A 26,307-nucleotide genomic window follows, 5' to 3' on the forward strand; every position below is an offset into this window, starting at 1 on the left:
CAGAAAGATCAAGAAAGGAATGAAGAAGACCAAGGAGATACAGATAGAAAAACAAATGCTCTAAAATACAATAAAAATAGCAAACGAGCCTTCCAGGTTGTAAAAGATCTGAAGAAGGAAAGATGGACCAAAGCTAACGTAATTCAAGACAAAGAAGGGAACAGTCTTACAGAAGAAAGGGACATCATCAATAGGTGGATAAACTACTGCTCTGATCTATACAACCACCAGACAAATGGAGATCCTAGTGTCCTAGACAGCCCAGATTCAACAGAGGAGGATGTCTTTCCAATACTGCATGAAGAAGTGGAGACAGCTGTGAAATCACTCAAGAGCAGAAAGGCTACAGGTATTGATAACATCCAAGCCGAAATGATGAAATTCGGAGGAGAAATAGTAATAGATGTACTCACCAAGATCTGCAACAAGATCTGGCAGAATGGCGAGTGGCCCTCCACGGGAACACAGTCACTACTCATCACTCTGCCAAAAAAAGGCAACCTGCAGCTGTGTCAAAATTACCAGACCATAAGCTTAATTAGCCATCCCAGCAAAGTGATGTTGAAAGTCATATTGAACAGACTGAAGCCACAAGCGGAGAATATCATTGCGGAAGAATGTGCTGGAAGAAGTACCACAAAACAGATTTTCAACCTTCGTGTTCTGTGTGAGAAGTACTTACAACACCAGCAGGACGTCTACCACGTCTTTGTTGACTTCAAGAAGGCGTTTGACAGAGTATGGCACAAAGCTCTCTGGGCAACCACGAAGAAGTACAATGTTGGTCGTAAGCTTATTCTTACCATTAAACAACTGTATGCCAAGGCCAGCAGTGCATTTCTCGTCAATGGCACAATAGGAGAGTGGTTTCGCACCACAGTTGGAGTCCAGCAAGGCTGCCTTCTTTCGCCCATACTGTTCAACATCTACTTGGAGTGCATAATGACTGATGCCCTAGAAGATCACATATGCATAGTCAGCATTGGGGGGCAAACAATCTCAAACCTTCGGTTCGCTGATGACATTGACGGCCTGGCAGGTAGCAAAGATGAACTTGCCAACCTTGTGAAATGACTGGATGAAACCTCCGCAAAATACGGCACGGAAATCAGTGCAGAGAAAACCAAGCTGATGACAAATGGGATCAGATCACATATCATTGTCAGTGGACAAGAACTCGACACAGTGAAACAGCTCAACTATTTGGGGACAATCATCACTGATGAAGAATTAAAGGCAGAAATTCTGGCAAGAACTGTGCAAACAACAGCAACAGTGGCAAAGCTAAAGCCTATTTGGAGGAACAAGAACATCTCCCTGGAATCCAAACTGAAACGGCTGCACGCGCTAGTCATTTCCATTTTTCTGTGTGCGAGACATGGACCCTTACGGCAGAACTTGAATGGAAAGTACAGGTAGTAGAGATAAGATACTTTCATAAAATCCCGGGCATCTCCTACTTTGACCACGTCACTAACGAAGAGGTCCGCAACGTCATCACCCAGTGCGCTGGGTCATATGAAGACCTCCGGACGACCATGAAGAAGCGCAAGCTGAAGTGGTACAGCAATGTAACAAGATCATCTGGCCTATCCAAGATCATCCTCCAAGGAACAGTACGGGGAAGAGAAGAAGAGGTAGACAGAAGAAGAGATGGATTGACGACATAAAAGAGCAGACAGGAATGGACTTTGCGGAGACTCAAGCACTGACACGCAATCGTCAGGGGTGGAGACAATTGGTTGATTGTTTATCAATGATGGTGTCCCAGTGACCAGTGCGGTTATAGGAGTGATGATGATGTATCTGCAGTCCCAGGTTACATTAAACTGATTTTTAAAGACACGTTCAATATTTAAAACTTTAACTAGATGACCCTTGTGGTCCCTTTTAACCCTATAGCTCTGAGTCTATGCTATCACCACAGAGCAGAGTTAAGGTTCTTTGGTGCTCTATGTTCTCTGGGGCCATCCTCTTCCCTTATCTCTCTTGGGGAAATCTGGAAGGCAGTGGCCTTTTTGAAAGAGGGCAGTTCTATGGGAACCTCTGTAGAACTTTATTCATCAGTCTCTGCTGTAGAAAGTTTATTATGAAGAATAATAGTAAAATATGACCATTAATCCTAAAATAATTATTCAAATGCAGCTAATCCATGAGATTTCAGTACATTAACTGTCTGGAAAGTCTGAAGAGTTGCCTTATTCGATAACTAAAATCATTCAGGGCAACAACAACAAAAAGACAGGCATATGGTGCTATTTCTTAAAAGACTGACTTTTTATAAAGTAAAAATTAACTCAAATTAACTCATTTAACAAAGAGGTTGAATCCATGCCTTAGGTACAAAAATAAACCTAACCCTCACCAGAGAAGCCAGAACAAGTGCTACCATAATCTGGAGACTAGACACCCAAGGTAGAAATCCTGTTTTGGTCACAAGTGGCAATAAATTTGAGGATCTCTTCCTAGTCCTTAGTGGATGTTTCTTCCACATCACTGAAGAACACGGTATGACTGTGAAACAACAGTTGTTTTGGATGCCCAGGCCAGGACTAAGAGAGCCCTGCAAATTTCTGAAGTGTGATGGCAGAACTGTATGTGGAAAGCTTACTCCCAAATCCCACAACTGCCAGCGCTGCATACAATATCTCTTCTGTAAGACAGTCACAGAATACAGGCACTGGATCAGTGGCACTAATTACCCACCAGGTCAGTGTCCTTTCTCCAGCAGTGGCCAGTACCAGATGCTTCAGAGGGATATGTAAAAATCCGTGTTCTGAGTTGGCTTATGTCTTGATGCATGAGGGTTTATAACTCTATTTTTTAGTCCTCTCCCATTAACCATACACAATTTTTGAATCTTTCTAAGCTCTTGGCCTGAATATCTCGTGGAAGTCACTGCCACAGGTGCCTTATGTAAAAAGTGTATCTCCTTTAATCCATTTTATGTTTGTTACCTTTCTGTTTCAATGACAGTTGGCTCATGAATCCAGTTTTAATTGCAAAGTATTTCAGAGAGATTCTGACCCCATGGACCTTCAGTCAGTAGGTTCCTACTATTAAGGGGCATATTTTCATCCCAATGCATGGAGGGGTAAGCATGGAAATCCTCACATGTGCAGAGGGAAATAGCAGTCTAAATGTCAAATCTCCACTCACCTCAAATTCCCTATCTGGACTACTCTGAAATATTATATATGTGAACAAATGTTCTTGCAGATTATTCCCAATTCAGTGTGACTTTCTGTTTTCCCAGTTATTTAGGACCTCCATAGTCCTAGTCAGAACCATTGTGCTTACAAATAATTCTCTGTCTTCCCTGTCCTAGGAGATGGTAGGTTGAGAAGGCACAAACAAATTTGTTAAGTCTTTAACACTTAAGCTCCTTTACTCACTTCTCCAGCTTCCTCTCCTCACTCTGAGCTCTCCGCTGGGCAAGCACGCTGCTTGCTCTCCTTTTTCTCTGCTCTTCTCTTTTCTGTTGGATCCGGGCATCCAGCTTGGAGATTGTGCAGATCCCCCAGATGGAGTCCTTAATTCCCTGCAGACACAAGGAAACAGGACACCTGAACCCAACATACTTTGGGCAGTCAAAGTAAAAGTTATATAGATAGAATATATATATCAATAGAAAAATCATGTTCATAAAAATTACATATATTATCTGCAATCCACTATATGATAGAAACGGAAAGAATTTTACAAATCTCTTCATTATGATCATTGCATCAGTTTACTTTTGCACACTTCAGTCAGCTAGGGACAGTAAAAACCAGCCTGGGCAGTTTCACTTTCTGGTGCATGCACTGGCCTAAACTTCTGTCTTTGGGCTACAACCTGTGCAGAGGAAGGTACGAATTATAAAACAGTTTCCCTTGCATTTGTTTTTAATTTTATGTCAACATTTCTATTAATATTGGCCTTTCAACAAAAACATTTTAAACAAGACCTACATTTCAGGGGTACTAAATTGTGCAGTGGTTTTCCTTTCAATGAAAATCTCAGTTTAGGTGGGTCTGAGAGGCTTATATATAAAACTGCAGGTGTGCATGGCATTTTAAAAGACAAGGTCCCAGCCTCAAGGAGCTCACAGTCTAGTGTAGACAGATAATTAATGACGATAACAGTAGTGGGATAACTGTCACAGCAGCAGGATAACAAAACAAGGAAGTGGGGGAAATGCTCCCCGGACAACAGTTTTGGCACACGCTAAAAATAAAGGCTATGTTGCTCTATTTTTTTATGTCATCTTGGCCATGCTCAGAAGCGGCAACAGAGAGCACCTGTGGCGAGATCAATGGCAGAAGGAGACACAAAAGTCATGAGCTTCTGAGGTGGAATTCCAAGGAGAATAGCGAGGCTGTAAGGAGTAGCCAAGAAAGGAGAGGTTGTTCTCTTTGGGACAGTTTGGCCACCTGTCCTGTGTTCCCTCAGCTCCCATCATTCCCTCAGACCACAATTTGGATGAAAGCCAGCAACAGTACTCCGTCAGGAGGAGAAGCCAACACTGTTAATTGTAGTCAAGGTTCAGTTCAATACATTACACCAACTATTTTCAGTGGCCCAGTGACCTAAATCACACACATTTTAGGCATCTCTAAAAGGGACAGTAGAAAGTAATTAGTTTTTTTTTTTTAAAGGTGTCATTTCTTGTTGACTTCCCATTATTTATAGCCCCTCTCTCAGAAGCCCGAGAATCATTTCTTTCCTTGTCTGTTTTCTCCTATCTGGCAAAAAGTGCTTTTTCTCCTGCCAATTTGTGTATAAAGCTGGAATTAATCCAGTAGGGTTTCTTTACTGCCTTGTTTTGTAACACAAGCTGATAAGTGAGATTGTCGCAGACATTTGAGGCGTAGTTATTAGTTTTTTAATGCTGTGCTATCAATAGAAGTATCAATCCACAAGATAGTGTTTCAAGGATCTCCCAAGAACTGGTTCACTTTATTTGTAATTTCTCACCAAGAGTGGGGAGTTATTAGTATAATTTATGATATATCTTTATACAAGTTATCTATTATCTTGTTAGCTTTTTTAATCCATGGAGGCAGAAAATATAAGGGCAATAAAATATAATTACACACACATTTAGGATATGCAAGGCATCTGTGGTCGAATGTAAATCAAAATTTGGTGTTTACACTACTTGATTGTGTCCTCTGGTTACAAAACCAAGGCAGTTTGCTCTTCCTGGTTGCAAAGAAACATCAGCTCCATGTTGCCCAAACCCAAAGTTAAACCCACAAAGGGCTCCAGAAAGCACTTAAGATATTTCCAACTTTTTTTAAAAACGGGTGGGGGAAGCAACATCTTCTTAACTAGGTCGGAGTTAGCCTTTCACCTGTGGGCCATCTGTTGCAGCATCATCCAAATCAGCTGTAATCAGTCAAGCATTCCCATCACAAAAAATACATAATTGATCCCTTTGATGGCAGAGTGATTAAGGCTCAATTCTGCAGGGCGCTCTGCAGCACATAGAGATGTTTGGAGGTGCAGTGGAGGCTCAACGTTTGTCCAGACCATGCTCAGCCGTGTGAGTCTGTAGTGGTATCATGCTGAACAAGAGTAGCTCCCTCTTATTTCCACACACTCAAGAGCAAAAGAATGTCAATGAGTGGAGTTGGAGGGAGATTAGAATCCTGCTATTTGTGTGTGATCCCACACATATAAATTAGGTACACAACCACTATTCTGCTCCATATTTTTTTTAAAAAGGTAACCAGGAGTGAAACTTGAGGTTACTCCTGGAGAGGATATATTCTTAGTCCACCATTGGATACATGGAAAGGGAGGCACCAAGCGTTAAAGAACAGGATATAATCTGAATATTCAAGACCTATAATATTGATTGGTCTCTAAGTCTATTTTGCCGATAAACTCACTATGCCACTTATGCAAGGGGAAAAAAAAGATCCTGAAGAGATTCTGGGCTCAAGACAAATTGAGAGACTTACCCTGACGAGATCATGAAGGAAGGTTTTCACACTGTCTGCCATCTCTACTCCAGCATCACCTCTGATTCCAAAACTATCAACTACAGGGAGAAGGGAAGAGAAGAGCCCAAACCTCTGTCATCATGCAGAGATGGGAAACTGATGGAGCCTGGCAGAGAGAAAAGGAAACATTACCATGGTAGATGTAAACAAAGAATTCCTGGTTTACGCATTGGTGTGTGTAATGGAATTGTACGTTTAATAGCATCTCAACCATTTTAAACAGAAGGCAATATTTGTCCAGGCTACATGAATAATTTAACACTTACTACTATATTAATGTGCAGCATTTCTGAAGAAAAGGCATGACAATTGGAAAACACATAGGTAACCAAAGGTTTGAAAGTTGTAAAATTCAGACTTTTGAACTAATGAAATAAAGTTTTACATTAACTCCAGTCTTCATTGTTGCAACCCGTATCTAGGAATGAAGCCATATATCCTGAAAAAGCTGCTAGTACAAAATGCAGCTGCCTATCTGCTTACAACACAAGTCACCATGAGCACATCATCCCAGTACTCTGCTCTCTGCGATGGATCTCATCAAACAACTGTCCAATTCAAGATATCTATCCTGATACACAAAGCTCTCCATGGGATTAGCTTCTACCTATTCAACAGATTACTTCTTAAAAGCTGTGGCTACGGTTGCAGATTTGTCACAGTGGTGAAAATGTCACAGATACCATGACTTCTCCATTTGTCCATGACTTCCATATGGGAAGGTCCTAGGTGGGTCACCCCAGCAACCTCTTCTCTACACCAGGTTGGGTGGGGGTGTTGGAGAGCTAGCTCACCCTACACTCACCCCAAGCTGCAGTTCCTGAGACCCACGGGGTTGGGCCCAGCTCCCTACTCCAGGCATTGCAACCTGGCGCATGGGATCGCAGCACCCTTCTATAATGACAGAGCAGTGGCCAGGCCAAATTTGAGTGAATGGCACTGTGACCTTTTTCTCAGGTCGCAATGCCATTCACTCAAATTTAGCCTGCTGCCCCGGGGTGGCCAAGCCAAACCTGAGCAGAGCTATGAGCCGATGTGCCAGGTCACAATGCCTGGGACACAGGAGCCGCTGCTGCCCATGCCCAGGGTGATCACAGGATAGGCTCGCTCTCAACCCACAGGCCCAGCCATGTGGGACAGGAGCCACCACTGAGGGAGGGCCCCCAAACCAATGGCCTCCCCTCCTCACTATAGTGGGATTAGGGTTGTGGTGCCGGGGTGGAAGGTACTGCTGAGGGCAGTGACAGCAGTGAAGAAGGATGCTGGCCTATCATCTTAATGAGACACAGATGAATTTCATTTGTACTGCTTTAAAAAAAAAATCACAAATCACAAAAGCTATGACTTTTACTAAATTAACTGTGATTGCTCGATCTTTTTTAATAAAAAATGTCATAAAAAATCTGCAGCCCTAGGTATGGTCCCAGCTGAAGAACAAAACTGTTGAACAATAGGGAAAAATGCATGAGTGGGGAGACAAATCTTTCACAAGAGAAGGTCTTAGACTCTGAAACCACTCCCACAAGAGAGAAGAATGACCATGGACCTCAGTACATCAAAACTCCTAGATTTCCTATATGCATCTCCAAAGTGGCAAAAAGGAAAGTTATATGAAGATTAACAAGCCCCTAAACAAGAAACCGTATGCAATGACAGATGAGAAAGTATTCAGGCCGAGGCGAACAGTGAAACAGCGGGACAAAACCCAGGTCAGAACAGGGGATGCATTTGACAAGCAGAGTTCAAATTAGGTTCATGACTTGTTTTGCAAATGTTTTGGAAATACAAGCTTCTCCTTGCTCCAGAGCTAAGGACCCTTTACACAGAAAGACCTAGTGTAGTCTACTTCAAAGAAATAAGCACTGCACGAGGTAAAGGGCACACCAGAGGAGACAGACAAAGTGACTTAGGGCTTTGACTACATTAGGGATTTGTGCACTGTCACTCGTGTACATTGATGTAGCTACACCATAACAAAACCCAACATGCGTGTGCTGCACCATTGTAAAGAGGAGCTTGCACCAGTAAGACTTAGCCTTACTTTAAATATTCTTTCGTGTATTCTGTAACTTCGTAATACAAGAGGTCACCACATCATAGTCTTTACTGTTATATTTTAGCTGAGATGTGTTGCGAATTTTTTATGTTTTGCTTCTTTTAAAGAAAGCAGATTTATTGATTTTCAAGACTAACTGGTATGGTTCTATGGTATTTTGACAAAAATAATCCTAAGTGACAACTTATTAGTGTTACGGAGTTGCAAAGGGCTAGTACTGGCTGCAATGCCATCCTGGCTTCATCGGTTTCTCTAGAATTGAAGCTTTTAAGTTTTTTCTGGTTAGGAACAAAACCCTTCTGGTTAGGAACAAGACACTTCACATACACAACTAACACAATGTCTGCAGACAGTCTAAAATAGCAGATCTGAAGTCTAATAGTGATAAGTTAAATGTCAACATTGTTATCTATTTAACTGCTGAACATTTTAACTCTAAATATTAAGATATTCTGAATCTGTGGACAAATCTGAGTACTACAATTATTCTCCAAAAACTCTGTTTGAGACAGACTGTAAATTCCTTGGTACAGTTGTGTTTTACAGAACACTACTGGCAACTAAACAACAATTTGTCAACCTATTCCAGCATGATGCACAACTTTTCACGTTCTTCTTCCTGCAGGAGCATACAAATGTATAGCCATAAAAGTGAATCATTTAATTTCTACAATAACTGAAGAGTTATAAATACCCAGTTTCAGGATTAGTATCAATAAGCAACAGCCTTCTTCAGCAGACACTGACGTCAGTCAATGATCTAAACCTTGACCTTCATACACATTCTGTTTTGCAGTTTTATATCTACTGTATTCAAATCAGACATTGTGCTGATCAAAGCAAGGCCCTTTGGGTGTGTCCTTATCTCAAAACACCAAAACTCAGTGGCCAAAACTAACCCGGGAATGGTATTTGTTGTAAGAGCACAGAAGGTGGCAAAACAGATGGGCCATAAGATGGAGTGGAGTCTAAGAGAGGTAGGCCAGAACCTAAGCAAAGAGGATGATGTCTGCTAGTATTAAACATTTAACTGGACATAGAGATCTAAAAAGAATATTTCATCTGTGAAATAGCCCAGTATAAAAACAAGAGATCTCAGAATGAGCATGCAGGATGAAAGAACAGTTATGAAACACTTAAGAGTCAGTAAGGCAGAAATTACCAAGTAATTTGGGAGTCAAACATTTTCACAATTTGAAAAGAGCTCTCTCTCCATTTCTTCCTCCAGTAGTATACACACGCACAAGTTAAAGGGAAAGTATGTCAGACACATTTTATTCCATACATGTATCCAGTGAAATCTTCCTCTATGAGATTTTCCCACTCAATTTCTAAAAAGGAAACACACTGGATTTCTGACCTATGTCAAATAGAAACCCATATTGTTTACAGTCCTACATTGGCCTTCCATGGCGAAAGAATCACTAGTGTTGCAATTTTGAGACGAGCCTTCTGCCTCCAGCCGTAGGCTCAGGATGGTGATCAGCAGATGACTCTAGTGTCTATGTGCATGTGTCCACAGAAAGTGGTTTATGATAACCCACAAAAAGCTCAAATCAAAAGCATGTTTCTATACTAAAAATATTCTCCCTGCAAGTCCTATGCTATCACTAGTTTATTATAAGGGATGTGTGGCCCAGTGGACTGCCTGGATTGGGAGTCAAAGGACCTGGGTTCTATTCCCAGCTCTGTCACTATCCAGCTGTGTAATCTTCATCCTCTCTGCATCACATGTAACATGGGGACAATAACAACCTTCTTTGTAAAGAATTTTGAAATCTACAGATGAAAAGCACAACATAAAAGGATACCTATTATTATTGTAGGGTCTCACAACTTCTGTGCTTTTAGCATTTCGCCATCAAATTTTGATCCTTCAGCTTCTCTTAAAGTGTCAAAAAAGCATTTGTCCAGCATGTGGATCACTACCTAAATGCTTCAACACATTTGTCCTCATCACAAGAACCAGAACACAGTTCAAAATGACTAGTAAACTCTCCTCAGAGTCCAGATCTGGAATAGCAGAGGGTGCCGCAGGCGGGATAGACGTTCAGAGGCAGAACTATATAAAGTAACCCTGCACAGAACCAGCCTGGCTGGTGACTACCTCTAAACCCATGTTATTAGTCCCTCAATTTTGTGAGCCCTAAGTTAACTCACAAATGGACAGTCAACTTGAAATCAATCTTTTACAAATTCTAAGTAGTTTTTGATCCCACAGCTGACGCTGACAATTTCTGTGGGTTTGAAGTTACATTTTTCTATTTTTAAAAATCTTGCCCCCCCACCCCGATCTTGCTGTATGAAAGATTCATACAAACAGAGGAGACAGAAAAGTTTACAATGCACACAATCATCAAACTGACAAAGGGAGAGGAAAAAGTGTTTTCTCTAATCTCTTTCAGTGATCGCAACCTTCTGTGTAAAAAATGTTCAGGAAGACTTGTAATTTTTTTTTTTTTTTAAAGTGCCAATGGTTGGGCAAGCCCCCACCCCTCAGCAGCTAGAACATGTCTCCCACCGGCCTAGGGGTTACAGTCTGAAGCAGCAGCCAGAGGGAGAGGGAACCTGGGCCTGGGCACTCCACCGCTTCTGACTCAGGGCCCTCTTGAGTACTGTAAGGATGCTGTTCACTACCTGCAATCTAGCTAACACACTTCTTTGGGTCTCTTTCTACCAATTTGTTCCTCCTCAAGGCACATCAAGGTTTTCGGTTATCCTGTGCAATGGGAGCCACCGGATGCAGCGTCCCTCCTGATGATGCATCCTCCAGGTGTAGTCCCTCCAAGCTGTGAGAACAGGTCCACCTCCCTCTGCTCCCTGCCCCACTGCACTGCCTCTTTTTAAACCCCTCCTCTGACTGGAGCATGCCCAGCAGGCCCACCGGGGAAGGGCTTCTTGGGCCCAGAGTTGTTCCTGTATTCCCATTCCATAGTGGGAAGCTAATCCACCCCATCACAGTGCCCTTCTAAATTAATCAATTTCAGGGTGGATAAAAATCAATGATTTTTAAAAAAAATAAATAAAATTTGGATTTTTTTTGATAAATTGCTTTTTGAGGGAAAAACCTATCTAAAGATAGTTTTAATTAAGATACATTATAGCTCAAAGATATCTCATCATGGAATAGGGATTATAAATTATAATTCTATAATATGAGACAATATATTCATGTAATGTTTAAGAAAAGTTTTGTAAATGAGTTCCAATAGTTCATGGATTAGGGACCCAATCTTATGGGGCTCCAGGGGCTTCCGTATAGATAATTTAGGTTAATATTTCTATCTACCCAAAGGGACCCAGTGCTCAGTCTAGATAGAAGATACCATCAGAGATGCTTAGTTTTGCAGTTCTCAAACTGTGGATTTGTGTCTCCAGAGATAACATGCTTGTAAACAGCAAAAATGTTTTTAAATAATATATACAGGTGAGAAATAACAAACCTCAACCCTACTGTCCCTCTGCAAATCTGTGTACACAGAGTCAGTGCCTTACCTCTCTCTAAAAGTGCAAAGTTTCAAAAAGTTCAATGAATAGAAGGTTGTTGGGGGCGGAATAGATCTGGACAAGGAGATAAATGCGAGAAGGGAGGGACAGGTAGTAGAAACAAAAGTGAAACTGTTTGAGCAGCATATTCCAGAAGTCTTGAGGTCTTTCTGAGTGTAGCCTTCATTGATTTGAGATCTATCATACCATTCTCTCACTAGAAGGGAAAACCTATAATGGCAGCAGGCCATAAAAGAGACCCAGTTTGCGAATAAGAACATTCAAGAAATATATGTTCGCTGATGATGTTTTAAAGAAAATCACACCAGTGAACTGGTGGAAGTCACTTAAGCACTTGGATTCAGAGACTGTTGAAGTGATAATCTCACTTTTAACAGCAGTAGCTTCTTCTGTAGAGAGAACAGTAGAGTGTAGAGAGAATATTTTCTTCCTTTGGACTACTTCATTCCAAACTGAGAACTCGTTTGGGACCTGAAATAGCAGGAAAGCTAGTTTTTCTTTCCCAGATTATGAACAAACAGGAAAATGAAGGTGAAGACGACTGATTTAGCTGCAGAAGCCAATATTTTAAGTTTCTCAGGTTGATCTGGCTGACATTGTCAATTTAATTTTTGTTTTGTTTTGTTTTGAATTTCATTTAACTATTTTAGTTAAAAACAATTTTAACAGAAACAAACCTGATTTTAAAAAACTTGAATGTTTAAATTCAAAAATTCATATGCTTGTTTTGTTAATATATGATATGTTTGCTGTTGAAGAAAAAAAATCCAGAATACATAACTTTTTTTAGTTAAATAAAACAATTTAAATGTCTGTCTGGTGATGTTCTCCTCCTAATACAGCCTGACAAGAAAATCCTCCAAATATTAATGATTAACCTGTTGAATTGGAGCTAGTTCACCTCCCAATGACTTCATAAATATCTGCTTCAATTACCTTTGGTAAATGAAATAACCAAACCATCATTCATTTTCTGATACAGCTGTAAAACTAATCTGAAAAGTTTTCAAAATAAATCACTTAAAAAATATATAGTGTGTACCTTCTAAAAATGAAACTTATATCTATCTCTAAGTTGTGAAGAATATGTATTAAGGTTATAACAACCAACAAGAATGCACTTTTATGTAAAAATAACTATCACGGCTACCGCTCTAAAACCTGTCACTTTTATGTAGAAATCCATGATTAAATCAAGTCTTCCTGACTAGTGATTTAAATCATGATTTAAATCAATTTGATTGAAATCAAATCCACGCTGATCAATATGTAAATTATATTTCATTACTGTGGTTTCTTTAGAATGCAAAGCTTTAGCACAGATTTTTAAGCTGTCACCCCAAAATTGGGCCCTAATTTTGCAATCAAATCCACATGGATGCACTCCGGAGACTCTGCAGAGCCCCATTCTGCACATTCTTATTTCACTCTGCCTGGTCTACATTTAAAACATAGTTCAAAATAGCTACATCACCCAGGGGGTGTGAAAAATCCACACCCTTGAGTGATATAGCTATGCCAACCTAGGTTTTAAGCAGCCGATGAAAGAATGCTTCATTGACCGAGTTCCTGTAAGCTCGGGAGGTGGAATTCCTGCAGCGATGGAAATACTCCTTCCATTTCTGTAGTCTTGTGTCTACACTATGGAGTTACAGTGGCATAGATACAGCACTATAGCGATACTGCAGTCGCACAGACATGGCCATAGTGAAGTCAATGATTATACTAACGCAGTGGTTTCCAACCTTTTTTCATTTGCAGACATTCTGCAGACCCCCAGACTTCTGTGGACCATGGGTTGAAAACCACTGTTCTATGGTAACGACAACCTTTTGCGGACACTTTAGACACAGTCTGTGGACCCCCAGGGGTTCACACACCACAGGTAGAAAACCACGATACTAATGGATCTGTGTCAGATAAGGACATGAATCACATTTATAGTTACAAATGAAAGTGGTTTTTTATGCAATTAAGCCAATAAACAGCAGAAGCCCCTTGACTGGGATGGGCCAAAGGACAGAATCGTCCCAGTTAAGAGAGAAGTCCATGAATAAAGTCTAACAGAATTTAAGTGGGAAAAATTCTGGGCTGAATAAATGTCCAGGAATAAAAGGGATGATGGCTGTGCTGGAAGAGCAGAGTTCTTCTCTTCACCTTCTGGCACCAGCTGAACACCTCCTCAGCAAGTGGCATGTTTCCAGTTCCAGTCACGATCATTAAGCGAAGTCAGTTCCCTAACAAATGTTCTTAGAAAGGGCCATCTCGGGCTACCTGACTCCCTACAAAGCAGCTGCGCCTGCTGGATTTAGCCAGTTCAGCACATCCCTAAAAAGCAGACACACCACACACCCTCAATTCAGTGTCCCTATAAAGCTGCTTCCCCTTCCCCTGTATATCCAGGTAGACAACACCCCCCCCCCCCCCCCCCATGATGAGGGATTCTTCTCCCCCCTACTCTCCTGTGGCGAAAGGACCCACTCAGTGGCTCAGGGCCCCTCTCCCTACAGAATCAGGGGTAGCACCCAACAGAGGGAGACAGGGCAGGTCGGATGAGGGAGAGCAAGGAGTTTCCTGTCACCCCAGGCAGCCCAGAGAGAGGACGCTGGGGAGGGAGCCCTATACCAAGACCGGGGTGAAGACAAAGGAGATCACAGAATCATAGAATATCAGGGTTGGAAGGGACCTCAGGAGGTCATCTAGTCCAAACCCCTGCTCAAAGCAGGACCCATCCCCAACTAAATCATCCCAGCCAGGGCTTTGTCAAGCCTGACCTTAAAAACATCTAAGGATGGAGATTCCATCACCTCCCTAGGGAACCCATTCCCGGGCTTCACCACCCTCCTCGTGAAAAAGTTTTTCCTAATATCCAACCTAATAAGATGGGGTACCAGAGGGGGAAAGCATCTGGGCCGGGGCACGCAGGCAGGTGGGGGCCGGGAACGGGTGTCACCCACAGCAACCGGGGCAGGGAAGGCCAGCGTGCCCGGGGGTGCCTGAGATTGAGCACCCAGGGCAGAACGGGGCCCAGAGACCGGGGGGCAGAGAGCGGGGGGGCAGAGAGCAGGGGGGCAGAGAGCGGGGATGGGGCGGGACGGGGTGCCCGAGGGGCAGAGAGCGGGGGGCAGAGCGCAGTGCCGGGGCGGGACGGGGTGCCCGAGGGGCAGAGAGCGGGGGGCAGAGCGCAGTGCCGGGGCGGGACGGGGTGCCCGAGGGGCAGAGCGGGGGGCAGAGCGGGGTGCCAGGGACCGGGGGGCAGAGCGCAGTGCCGGGGCGGGACGGGGTGCCCGAGGGGCAGAGAGCGGGGGCAGAGCGCAGTGCCGGGGCGGGACGGGGTGCCCGGGGGGCAGAGAGCGGGGGCAGAGCGCAGTGCCGGGGCGGGACGGGGTGCCCGGGGGGCAGAGAGCGGGGGCAGAGCGCAGTGCCGGGGCGGGGTGCCCGGGGGACAGAGAGCGGGGGGCAAAGCGGGGGGCAGAGAGCGGGGGGCAGAGCGCAGTGCCGGGGCGGGACGGGGTGCCCGGGGGGCAGAGAGCGGGGGGCAAAGCGGGGGGCAGAGAGCGGGGGCAGAGCGCAGTGCCGGGGCGGGACGGGGTGCCCGGGGGGCAGAGAGCGGGGGCAGAGCGCAGTGCCGGGGCGGGACGGGGTGCCCGGGGGGCAGAGCGGGGGGCAGAGCGGGGTGCCAGGGACCGGGGGGCAGAGCGCAGTGCCGGGGCGGGACGGGGTGCCCGGGGGGCAGAGAGCGGGGGCAGAGCGCAGTGCCGGGGCGGGACGGGGTGCCCGGGGGGCAGAGCGGGGGGCAGAGCGGGGTGCCAGGGACCGGGGGGCAGAGCGCAGTGCCGGGGCGGGACGGGGTGCCCGGGGGGCAGAGAGCGGGGGGCAGAGAGCGGGGGGCAGAGAGCGGGGGGCAGAGCGCAGTGCCGGGGCGGGACGGGGTGCCCGGGGGGCAGAGCGGGGGGCAGAGCGGGGTGCCAGGGACCGGGGGGCAGAGCGCAGTGCCGGGGCGGGACGGGGTGCCCGGGGGGCAGAGAGCGGGGGCAGAGCGCAGTGCCGGGGCGGGGTGCCCGGGGGACAGAGAGCGGGGGGCAAAGCGGGGGGCAGAGCGCAGTGCCGGGGCGGGACGGGGTGCCCGGGGGGCAGAGAGCGGGGGGCAAAGCGGGGGGCAGAGAGCGGGGGCAGAGCGCAGTGCCGGGGCGGGACGGGGTGCCCGGGGGGCAGAGAGCGGGGGCAGAGCGCAGTGCCGGGGCGGGACGGCGTGCCCGGGGGGCAGAGCGGGGGGCAGAGCGGGGTGCCAGGGACCGGGGGGCAGAGCGCAGTGCCGGGGCGGGACGGGGTGCCCGGGGGGCAGAGCGGGGGGCAGAGAGCGGGGGGCAGAGAGCGGGGGGCAGAGAGCGGGGGGCAGAGCGGGGTGCCAGGGACCGGGGGGCAGAGCGCAGTGCCGGGGCGGGACGGGGTGCCCGGGGGGCAGAGAGCGGGGGCAGAGCGCAGTGCCGGGGCGGGACGGCGTGCCCGGGGGGCAGAGCGGGGGGCAGAGCGGGGTGCCAGGGACCGGGGGGCAGAGCGCAGTGCCGGGGCGGGACGGGGTGCCCGGGGGGCAGAGCGGGGGGCAGAGAGCGGGGGGCAGAGAGCGGGGGGCAGAGAGCGGGGGGCAGAGCGCAGTGCCGGGGCGGGACGGGGTGCCCGGGGGGCAGAGAGCGGGGGCAGAGCGTAGTGCCGGGGCGGGACGGGGTGCCCGGGGGGCAGAGCGGGGGGCAGAGAGCGGGGGGCAGAGCGCAGTGCCGGGACGGGGTGCCCGGGGGACAGAGAGCGGGGAGCAAAGCGGGGGGCAGAGAGCGGGGGGCAGAGCGCAGTGCCGGGGCGGGACGGGGTGCCCGGGGGGCAGAGAGCGGGGGCAGAGCGCAGTGCCGGGGCGGGACGGGGTGCCCGGGGGGCAGAGAGCGGGGGCAGAGCGCAGTGCCGGGGCGGGACGGGGTGCCCGGGGGGCAGAGCGGGGGGCAGAGCGGGGTGCCAGGGACCGGGGGGCAGAGCGCAGTGCCGGGGCGGGACGGGGTGCCCAGGGGGCAGAGAGCGGGGGCAGAGCGGGGTGCCAGGGACCGGGGGGCAGAGCGCAGTGCCGGGGCGGGACGGGGTGCCCGGGGGGCAGAGAGCGGGGGCAGAGCGGGGTGCCAGGGACCGGGGGGCAGAGCGCAGTGCCGGGGCGGGGTGCCCGGGGGGCAGAGAGCGGGGGGCAGAGCGCAGTGCCGGGGCGGGACGGGGTGCCCGGGGGGCAGAGCGGGGGGCAGAGCGGGGTGCCAGGGACCGGGGGGCAGAGCGCAGTGCCGGGGCGGGACGGGGTGCCCGGGGGGCAGAGCGGGGGGCAGAGCGGGGTGCCAGGGACCGGGGGGCAGAGCGCAGTGCCGGGGCGGGACGGGGTGCCCGGGGGGCAGAGAGCGGGGGCAGAGCGGGGTGCCAGGGACCGGGGGGCAGAGCGCAGTGCCGGGGCGGGGTGCCCGGGGGGCAGAGAGCGGGGGGCAGAGCGCAGTGCCGGGGCGGGACGGGGTGCCCGGGGGGCAGAGCGGGGGGCAGAGCGGGGTGCCAGGGACCGGGGGGCAGAGCGCAGTGCCGGGGCGGGACGGGGTGCCCGGGGGGCAGAGCGGGGGGCAGAGCGGGGTGCCAGGGACCGGGGGGCAGAGCGCAGTGCCGGGGCGGGACGGGGTGCCCGGGGTGCAGAGCGGGGGGCAGAGAGCGGGGGGCAGAGCGCAGTGCCGGGACGGGGTGCCCAGGGGGCAGAGAGCGGGGGGCAGAGCGCAGTGCCGGGACGGGGTGCCCGGGGGGCAGAGAGCGGGGGGCAGAGCGCAGTGCCGGGGCGGGACGGGGTGCCCGGGGGGCAGAGCGGGGGGCAGAGAGCGGGGGGCAGAGCGCAGTGCCGGGGCGGGACGGGGTGCCCGGGGGGCAGAGCGGGGGGCAGAGAGCGGGGGGCAGAGCGCAGTGCCGGGACGGGGTGCCCGGGGGGCAGAGCGGGGGGCAGAGAGCGGGGGGCAGAGCGCAGTGCCGGGACGGGGTGCCCGGGGGGCAGAGAGCGGGGGCAGAGCGCAGTGCCGGGACGGGGTGCCCGGGGGGCAGAGAGCGGGGGGCAGAGCGCAGTGCCGGGGCGGGGTGCCCGGGGGGCAGAGAGCGGGGGGCAGAGCGCAGTGCCGGGGCGGGGTGCCCGGGGGGCAGAGCGGGGGGCAGAGCGGGGTGCCAGGGACCGGGGGGCAGAGCGCAGTGCCGGGGCGGGACGGGGTGCCCGGGGGGCAGAGAGCGGGGGGCAGAGCGCAGTGCCGGGACGGGGTGCCCGGGGGGCAGAGCGGGGGGCAGAGCGGGGTGCCAGGGACCGGGGGGCAGAGCGCAGTGCCGGGGCGGGACGGGGTGCCCGGGGGGCAGAGCGGGGGGCAGAGCGGGGTGCCAGGGACCGGGGGGCAGAGCGCAGTGCCGGGGCGGGACGGGGTGCCCGGGGGGCAGAGCGGGGGCAGAGCGGGGTGCCAGGGACCGGGGGGCAGAGCGCAGTGCCGGGGCGGGACGGGGTGCCCGGGGGGCAGAGCGGGGGGCAGAGCGGGGTGCCAGGGACCGGGGGGCAGAGCGCAGTGCCGGGGCGGGACGGGGTGCCCGGGGGGCAGAGAGCGGGGGCAGAGCGCAGTGCCGGGGCGGGACGGGGTGCCCGGGGGGCAGAGAGCGGGGGCAGAGCGGGGTGCCAGGGACCGGGGGGCAGAGCGCAGTGCCGGGGCGGGACGGGGTGCCCGGGGGGCAGAGCGGGGGGCAGAGAGCGGGGGGCAGAGCGCAGTGCCGGGGCGGGACGGGGTGCCCGGGGGGCAGAGAGCGGGGGGCAGAGCGCAGTGCCGGGGCGGGACGGGGTGCCCGGGGGGCAGAGAGCGGGGGCAGAGCGGGGTGCCAGGGACCGGGGGGCAGAGCGCAGTGCCGGGGCGGGACGGGGTGCCCGGGCGGTGGGGCGGGGGGTGCCAGGGACAGAGCACCCAGCGGGCGGCGGGGCGGGGGGTGCCCGGGGGAGCGGGCGGGGGGGGTGCCCGGGGCCGGGGCTCACCGGAGCGGGCGGGGACGCTCCCGGGGCTCCGCGACCGAGGCTCCGTCCCCCTCTCAGGCCGGACTTCCCAGCCGAGCGCGCCGGCCGGCCGAGACACACCGCGCATGCGCCAGCAGCCTCCTCAGCTCGGCAGCACTCACGGCGGCCGCCAAGGGAGCCCGCGGCGCGGCGCCGGCCTGCGAACGCGCAGGCGCGGCCCGTCCCCCTCAGGGGTGCAATGCACGGGCGGCCACAGGGGGCGCAGGAGAGGCGCAGCCCGCAGCGCTCCCTGCTGAAGCAACCTTGGGGCGGGGGGAGCTTGGGCCTGGGCACGTTGCTGGGGCCCGGGGCCAGCCTCGTGCTGAGGCCGCCCACGGTGGCACACACCCAACCGCAGGGCCTGGCCCGGTGCCCCCCCTGCCGGGCCCCCACCCGCACCACCTCAGAACTCCTGGGTTCTGTCCCAGCCCCCCAGCCCCCTGCCTTGCCAGGACCCCCGCCCCCCGGCCCCTTTCCCCTTCCGTGGAGGGGGAGAACAGGGGCCCGTCGCACAGCTGGGTTCTCGTTCGGGCTGTCGTCCTATTCCTGGAGATGGGCCCAGTTTCTCACTCCCGTCTTGCACCAGATAACTTCTGCCGACTTCAGTGCAGCTGCTCCTGATTGATGATGACGATGGTACAACTCCCAGGAGAACCAGGCCCAGGGTCTTTACATTTTAGGAGCTCTTCTGATCCTGCCACTTATTCCCCACCTGAAGACGTGAAACCCACTGCGGTGACATCAGCCACCTTTCCACAGCCTTTCATTGGGATCTTCTAGAGAGGACTGGTCTTCACTGCAAAGAATAGGCATGTTTTTACATTAAGATAAAAAGAAAAGGAGGACTTGTGGCACCTTAGGGACGAACAAATTTATTAGAGCATAAGCTTTCGTGAGCTACAGCTCACTTCATCGGATGCATCCGATGCTCAAATAAATGGGTTAGTCTCTAAGGTGCTACAAGTCCTCCTTTTCTTTTTGCGAATACAGACGAACACAGCTGCTCCTCTGAAACCTGTCATTAAGGTAGTTACTGCAATGTAAAATCCTACAGGAGACAACAAGGCACAGGTAGTTTTTACCTTGATGTAGCTTGTTGGAGTCAACCCTCTAATCCCAAACTGGGGTTAATTTTGACTAGCTACACTGATGAGCTAAGGATAAAAGACAAGGAAGGAAAATTCAGTAAATGACACAAGCAGAACTGTCTGTAATTTGAACATGTACCTGTTTCCCACGAAGTGGCAGTCTGTGTCTCTGAGTGAAAATGAGGCCCTGTGTTTCTGCTCCTATGGGCAAAGAGACCATGCCCTATGTACCGCCTCCTCCTATGATGGCTTTAGAGCAGATGAGCCAATTTGTATGCATGCCAGCAGTTCTACATACAACACCCTCCCCTTCCAGCTGTTAATGCACCATAATATTAATTAGTGTGGGGGAGGGTTGTGACAGCTTTGGGAAGAATATCGTTACATTACAAATCACTCACTTATTGAGGGTGGGGCTAAATCTCTGTGAAGAGTAAGGAGGAGCGGAGGGATGGACAGGGTGTATGACACAAATGAGCATCTCTCAGTACAACAGATGGTTCTTCCTCTTAACTGAATAATAACTGTGCTCTGGGTAATAAACATCTCAGGATGTCTGCCCAGGATGTAGCCATTTACCTTGTAAACAGGAAGTGTCCTGCAATTATCTCATTGTAACAACAAGCAAATGCTCTGGACTAGTCAGAGCATTCTGAAGCCAATGAGCATGGAGTAACTGTGTGAGGGGACATCACCCCACATCCTTCCCTTCTCCAGAGCTTAGAATAGCAACTAGTTAAACAAGTGCATTACTCAGTTAACACAGTTCTATGTTTCTCCGTTATCTCAGGGTACGTCTACACTACAGCGGTGACACCAACACAGCTATGGTGATGCAGCTGTGCCCCTGTAGCGCCATAGCATTAATGCTTCCTACATAAACAGATGGGGGGTTTCCATTGCTGGAGTTTAGCTGCCCCTCTGGGAGGTAATAGCTAGGTTGACAGAAGAAGGATGATCTGGATCTGGAGGATGGTGTGGATTGCACTCTCAGCAAATTTGCGGATGATACTAAACTGGGAGGAGTGGTAGATACGCTGGAGGGGAGGGATAGGATACAGAAGGACCTAGACAAATTGGAGGATTGGGCCAAAAGGAATCTGATGAGGTTCAATAAGGATAAGTGCAGGGTTCTGCACTTAGGACGGAAGAACCCAATGCACAGCTACAGACTAGGGACTGAATGGCTAGGCAGCAGTTCTGCGGAGAAGGACCTAGGGGTGACAGTGGACGAGAAGCTGGATATGAGTCAGCAGTGTGCCCTTGTTGCCAAGAAGGCCAATGGCATTTTGGGATGTATAAGTAGGGGCATAGCGAGCAGATCGAAGGACGTGATCGTTCCCCTCTATTCGACATTGGTGAGGCCTCATCTGGAGTACTGTGTCCAGTTTTGGGCCCCACACTTCAAGAAGGATGTGGATAAATTGGAGAGAGTCCAGCGAAGGGCAACAAAAATGATTAGGGGACTGGAACACATGAGTTATGAGGAGAGACTGAGGGAGCTGGGATTGTTTAGCCTGCAGAAGAGAAGAATGAGGGGGGATTTGATAGCTGCTTTCAACTACCTGAAAGGGGGGTCCAAAGAGGATGGCTCTAGACTGTTCTCAATGGTAGCAGATGACAGAACGAGGAGTAATGGTCTCAAGTTGCAGTGGGGGAGGTTTAGATTGGATATTAGGAAAAACTTTTTCACTAAGAGCGTGGTGAAACACTGGAATGCGTTACCTAGGGAGGTGGTAGAATCTCCTTCCTTAGAGGTTTTTAAGGTCAGGCTTGACAAAGCCCTGGCTGGGATGATTTAACTGGGAATTGGTCCTGCTTTGAGCAGGGGGTTGGACTAGATGACCTTCTGGGGTCCCTTCCAACCCTGATATTCTATGATTCTATGATTCTAAGAATTCTTCCGTCAACCTAACCACGTATTCGATGGGAGTTAGATCGACCTAACTACGTTGCACCAGGAGCAAATTTTTTCATAGCCCTGAGTGATGTAGCTAGATCGATCTAATTTTTAAGTGTAGATTAGGCCTCAGAGTTATTCCTTAGGACAGATCTCCTCATCTTCATGATAGGAGATGTGCTAACCCTCGGCATTTGGTAGGGCAGGGCCAAGCTGACCCTACAAGCATTGATTCAGGAGGTGAAGACAGGATTAGTGGCCTCTGCACACCAAAAACCAACAAAAATTCTTATTGCAAACAAACCTACCCACCCCAGCACAGCAACCTTCCTCCATCTACATATTCATCCTTGCGGCCCCTTTTTCTGCTCAGCCATTGGCAGCAGGCTCCTCCAGCTGCCAGACAGGGAGCTCAGATCCTTCACACTAGCTATAGTGCTGTTATAAAAGGATTCTGGGCCACGTTCTGAGAATCCTAGTACCTGCTGCAAAGTGAACTCCAACAGAAATTCTCCTGAAGTGTGGCAGGAAGTGTACTGAAGGAAAATAAATGTTTGGGACCAGCCGACTGGAGAGTAACCACACCAACCCTGGGTGGTAATCTGCTATCACCTTTGGAGCTGTTCATGCTTAGCCCATCCCTAAGCCTTTTCCTGTCGTGTGGGCATGTTCCTTAAAAAGATAGATACATTTTTTAATTCTTCTGGCACATTCACAACAGTTCAGAAATCTTAGCTAATGCACCTTCCCCAGAACAATCATTCTGGTCACTTTCCCCTATTAAAGCAACAAGCAAAAAATAATAATACTTAACAATCATTCAAGAGAAAATACACCCCAGTCACTGAGCTGCCAATATCAAACTACATCCTGCAGAATGAAACAAGCTGATTTCTGCGAGGTACCTTCCATCAGATCTCTTAATCTTCTCAACATCAAATATGTATCAGTGGCCTGCAAGGCCCTGACCTTGCAATGGGATATGCAGAGTCAGGCCCCTATGCCTCCACAGAGCCCCACTGAAGTATACTGGTTTCTGCACAGAGACAGTAGCCCACCTGCATGGAGGCGAGTGCAGGATTGGGGCCAAATGAGCACCAAATGACCAAAATTCATTAGAAGTCATTTTCATTTTTACTTCCCACTTCAGGAGACAGGTGGCCAAGAAATTGAAGCACCAATACACAACATATGATGATTTATAAGTCGCACTTTCAACAGTCCCTTCTGCGTCCAGCCCACTTTCAAACTATTATGAAGTCTGGGCTGGCTATCTTCCCTTGAAAATGTGGTTACCGGTTTTACACCTTTAGAGAGAAAATTAAGATAGCAATACAGGTTCTTTTGTTTTTTCAAGTTTGGTCTCGGGTCCCTTCAGTCCAAGCACAAGATCAAGGTCAAGTTCAAAGTTGATGTCAGAATTTGGGTGAGCAAAATTCAATGACTATTCAGTTTGCTGTCACTTCCTCATTCAAAAGCCCATTCACAACTTAGTTGACTGCCTTACAACTAATAACCACCCCAAACTTCTAGCAATTAGCATATATATCTCACCCTGCAAACAGATTTCCTTGTAGCATGCAGAGATGATTAGATACCATGGTGATGAGCATGGTACAAAATGAACTAAAAAGCTCCATCCCCTTCACATATGTCTCTAATCACAGTTTTTCCCCCTGACAACATTTTATAGAGATTTACAAATAATTCAGTTTTATCAGCCGAGCAGAAAGTGGGAAGGCACAGTCACTCTTTGGTAGGACTGTAGCTATTAAGAGTTCAGTAAACTAGACTGAATGAATGGCTTGTCAATCAGATATACAGTTAATATCTAAATTAGGGTCCCTGCCTGCTGTACGCTTTTATTAGTACCATGTAGGAAGAAAAGACCTTAAAGAGCATACCATCTGACAGACACTGGCCAACAGATTATTAAATATGGTAGGGCACAACTCCTGCCTGTTCAGGGAGAAAGGTATTAAGGTCCTCCCTGACACACACTCCCAGACAGAAAGCGCTGCATTGTCCAACCTGGCACACAGAGACCCAAATTGTGGCTCATGTTCAGGGTTCCTAGAAATCCATTTACCACAGAAAAACGTGCAATTAGTGTTTTTACAGAGAATCTTTAGTTTTTATATTTTGTGAAAAAATAAAAATGTATACAGCAGAACCCCGTTTATCTGAGCCTCCGATATCCAGCTCTCCATATTGACCAAACCAGGGCTGACAGCCCAAGACCCGCTGCCCAGAGCTGAAGCTCTACGGATTTTCCAAATTTTTGATTATCCAATCCGGCCCCCGTCCTAATTAGATCAGATAAATGGAGTTCCCCTGTGTTGTGGCTAGGGAAACTAAAGTTCAGCATTTCATTTTAATCGTGGGAAAAGGCAGATTTTTACGTTTTTTTATCAGAAAATTTTGGGGAAGGGAAGTTAATCACGGGAAACAAGGATCCCTGCTCATGTTCCACCCAGCACCCACCTGCATGCAGAGGGAAGAGTCCCCTACCATATTTCCAACACACAGGCATGTGCCCTTGCTCTGCCTTACACGCAACCTGGCTATTTTGTCCCCATCAGAGTCCCAATGTTTTCAGCACCCAGAACCAGCCCTGTACACTCTGCCTCCCTCTCTCCAGACTGTGACTTACCTCCTGGGGCTCCCCAGCTGGCCTTCACTGGGGTCTCCACGCCTGTCAGTGTGTTAAGTGCTGGGATTAATTCCTTGTACAGGTCCAAAACAAAGCAGCTCCCCTGTCCCAGGCCCTGGACATCTCTGCACAGAGCATGTCTTTCAGGAGCACACTGGGAAGTGTAGTTCTTAACCTCTCCTGCAATGTAAGAACAGAAATAATATGAGTCTGCTACCGAGCAAGATGGATACGCAGAGCTGTCTGGGCAATGTAGTTCTCGATGCCAGGCTCTTTCGCAGCATCCTCTGAGTTTCTGGGAAATGGAGTTTAATGTCTAATTAATAATGACTGATGCTATTTTTAAACTCCAGATGTCCTCATACCACCTCCTCCCCCCGTGTTGCAACAGGGCAAAGGGCAACTTAAATTTCTGCCCAACATTTATAAAAGCTAAGACCAGTAGCTATGTTTGTACAATTTTTTTCAGTTCCAAAGGAAACAGCTGGTTTTAAACAAATGACCCTTCCTCTTTACTATTTGCAGCTCACATTCAGCTGTCAGCCCCTGAAAGTGACATTGACCATAAGTGAGAAAAGGGAAGCTGATTCAGTTGGTTTCCATTGCGCAAGCTGGAAGACAGGCAGAAGGTAAACAAACAGCACAAACAGGGACACGCACTTTGGGGTTTTAAAATTCTTTCAGCTCTGATCATCTGAGGTGTTATTCATACAATCAAAAGAAATTAGTTTCTTTACAACATATATTTTTGTTACTTTAAAACCATAGCAGAATAAGGGTTGGACAGGGAATCCAACGTGAAAAAGAAACAGGATGTAGACATTCTAAAATAAATATAGCAGTAATACTTTGCATTGCTCAGAGGCCTCCACCTGAGGATCTCAAAACATGCTACTGAATTTGGCCTAATGGCACTTTAGTGAGGTACCTAAGTGTTGCCACAAATCAGCGGTAGTGTACAGCTTCTTGGTTGTCACTACGCTTAGCACCATGGTCACTTGGAATTTCACAGCTACATCATACACTTAGCTGTCAATAATCTCAATTAATCCAGGACTGCCCCTGGTTGTTTAAATCTGCTCTTGGAAAGGCCAGTCTCTGCCAATGTTCTGCCTCCCTGTTTCAGCATCCAGGAAGCTGGCCTCCAGCTGGCTGGGAATGTTCTCCCCAGTGTTGCTCACCTGGCTTGCTTTCTACTCCCACGGGGGTCCGAGTGAGGAGCTGGCGTGGAACACTCAGCTGGGCAACTGCAGGGATGTCAGCTGGAGCAGCTCCCCCAGTGACTGGGGGAAGAGAATAGGAGGGTTGCAGGGTGAATGGTCTATCTCCCCTCCTTCTTCCCCCTGCCTGAAAAGGATGACAGCTCAAAGAGACAACTGGGGAGATGCCCCCACGTCTGGAATGCCCCATTCCCAAATGAGGGAAGGAGGCAAAGAAAGGAGAAGCCAGAGCTCCTCTCCTCCCTGGGCAAGGAGCAAAGAGGAGAAGCTGGAAGGTGCACAAAGCCCCTTGCTCCAGGAGCACTGGGCAACCCCAGGGGCTTGGCTTGTTTCCATAATTAGCCACGGGAAGCCCGCAGAAATGCAGGCAGCCCTGAGCTAATGTGGGGATTTGACAGACCCCAGGGGGCTCCTTCCCACTTCCTACCAGTGCTTGGGGATGCTATTGTGGCAATTCCAGAAGTGGGGTCAAGAACAGCTCTGGGTTCATCTTTCCTGACAGAAAAACACAGAGCGGAGTCCTGGGTCCCTTGGAGTGGGCACACAGCCATGGGGATGGTACAGGACCCTACGAACATATCCAGGTATCAGGCTGCTCTCACCTTTCAAATCATGAGCCAGGAGCCCTCACCTTTCAAATCATGGGATCACAGAGGTTAGGGAAGGAAAATGTCAACCCAGTCAGACCTGGGGGCTCAGGGCAGGACTGGCGCCTACTGCCCAGCTGCGAATGTGCCGACCCAGTGTTAGGACTCCCACCCCTTCCCTCTGGGGATGTCCCCGTGGATTCCCCCACTGAGCAGATCTCACTGACCGGA

At 49.9% G+C, this 26,307-nt stretch overlaps 1 protein-coding gene across 3 annotated transcripts in view; it reads right to left on the reverse strand.

Annotated features, from left to right (window-relative positions):
• Positions 1 to 24,435, reverse strand: part of EI24 (EI24 autophagy associated transmembrane protein) — a 40,151-nt gene extending 15,716 nt beyond the window's left edge. For 2 of the 3 annotated variants that reach the window (XM_073320767.1, XM_073320765.1), the window contains exons 1-3: positions 18,611 to 18,715; positions 5,952 to 6,099; positions 3,396 to 3,541 (exon numbers count right to left, since the gene is read on the reverse strand). In XM_073320767.1, the coding sequence (XP_073176868.1) occupies positions 3,396 to 3,541; positions 5,952 to 5,993 (188 nt within the window). In that variant the 5' untranslated portion in view covers positions 5,994 to 6,099; positions 18,611 to 18,715. Of the gene's footprint in view, positions 1 to 3,395; positions 3,542 to 5,951; positions 6,100 to 18,610; positions 18,716 to 24,269 lie in introns of those variants that run through there. The other variant, XM_073320766.1, reaches the window with a different exon arrangement.
• Between the last annotated feature and the right edge of the window lie 1,872 nt (positions 24,436 to 26,307).

The sequence above is a fragment of the Lepidochelys kempii genome, chromosome 22, assembly GCF_965140265.1.
Source record: "Lepidochelys kempii isolate rLepKem1 chromosome 22, rLepKem1.hap2, whole genome shotgun sequence".
NCBI lineage: Eukaryota > Metazoa > Chordata > Testudines > Cheloniidae > Lepidochelys > Lepidochelys kempii.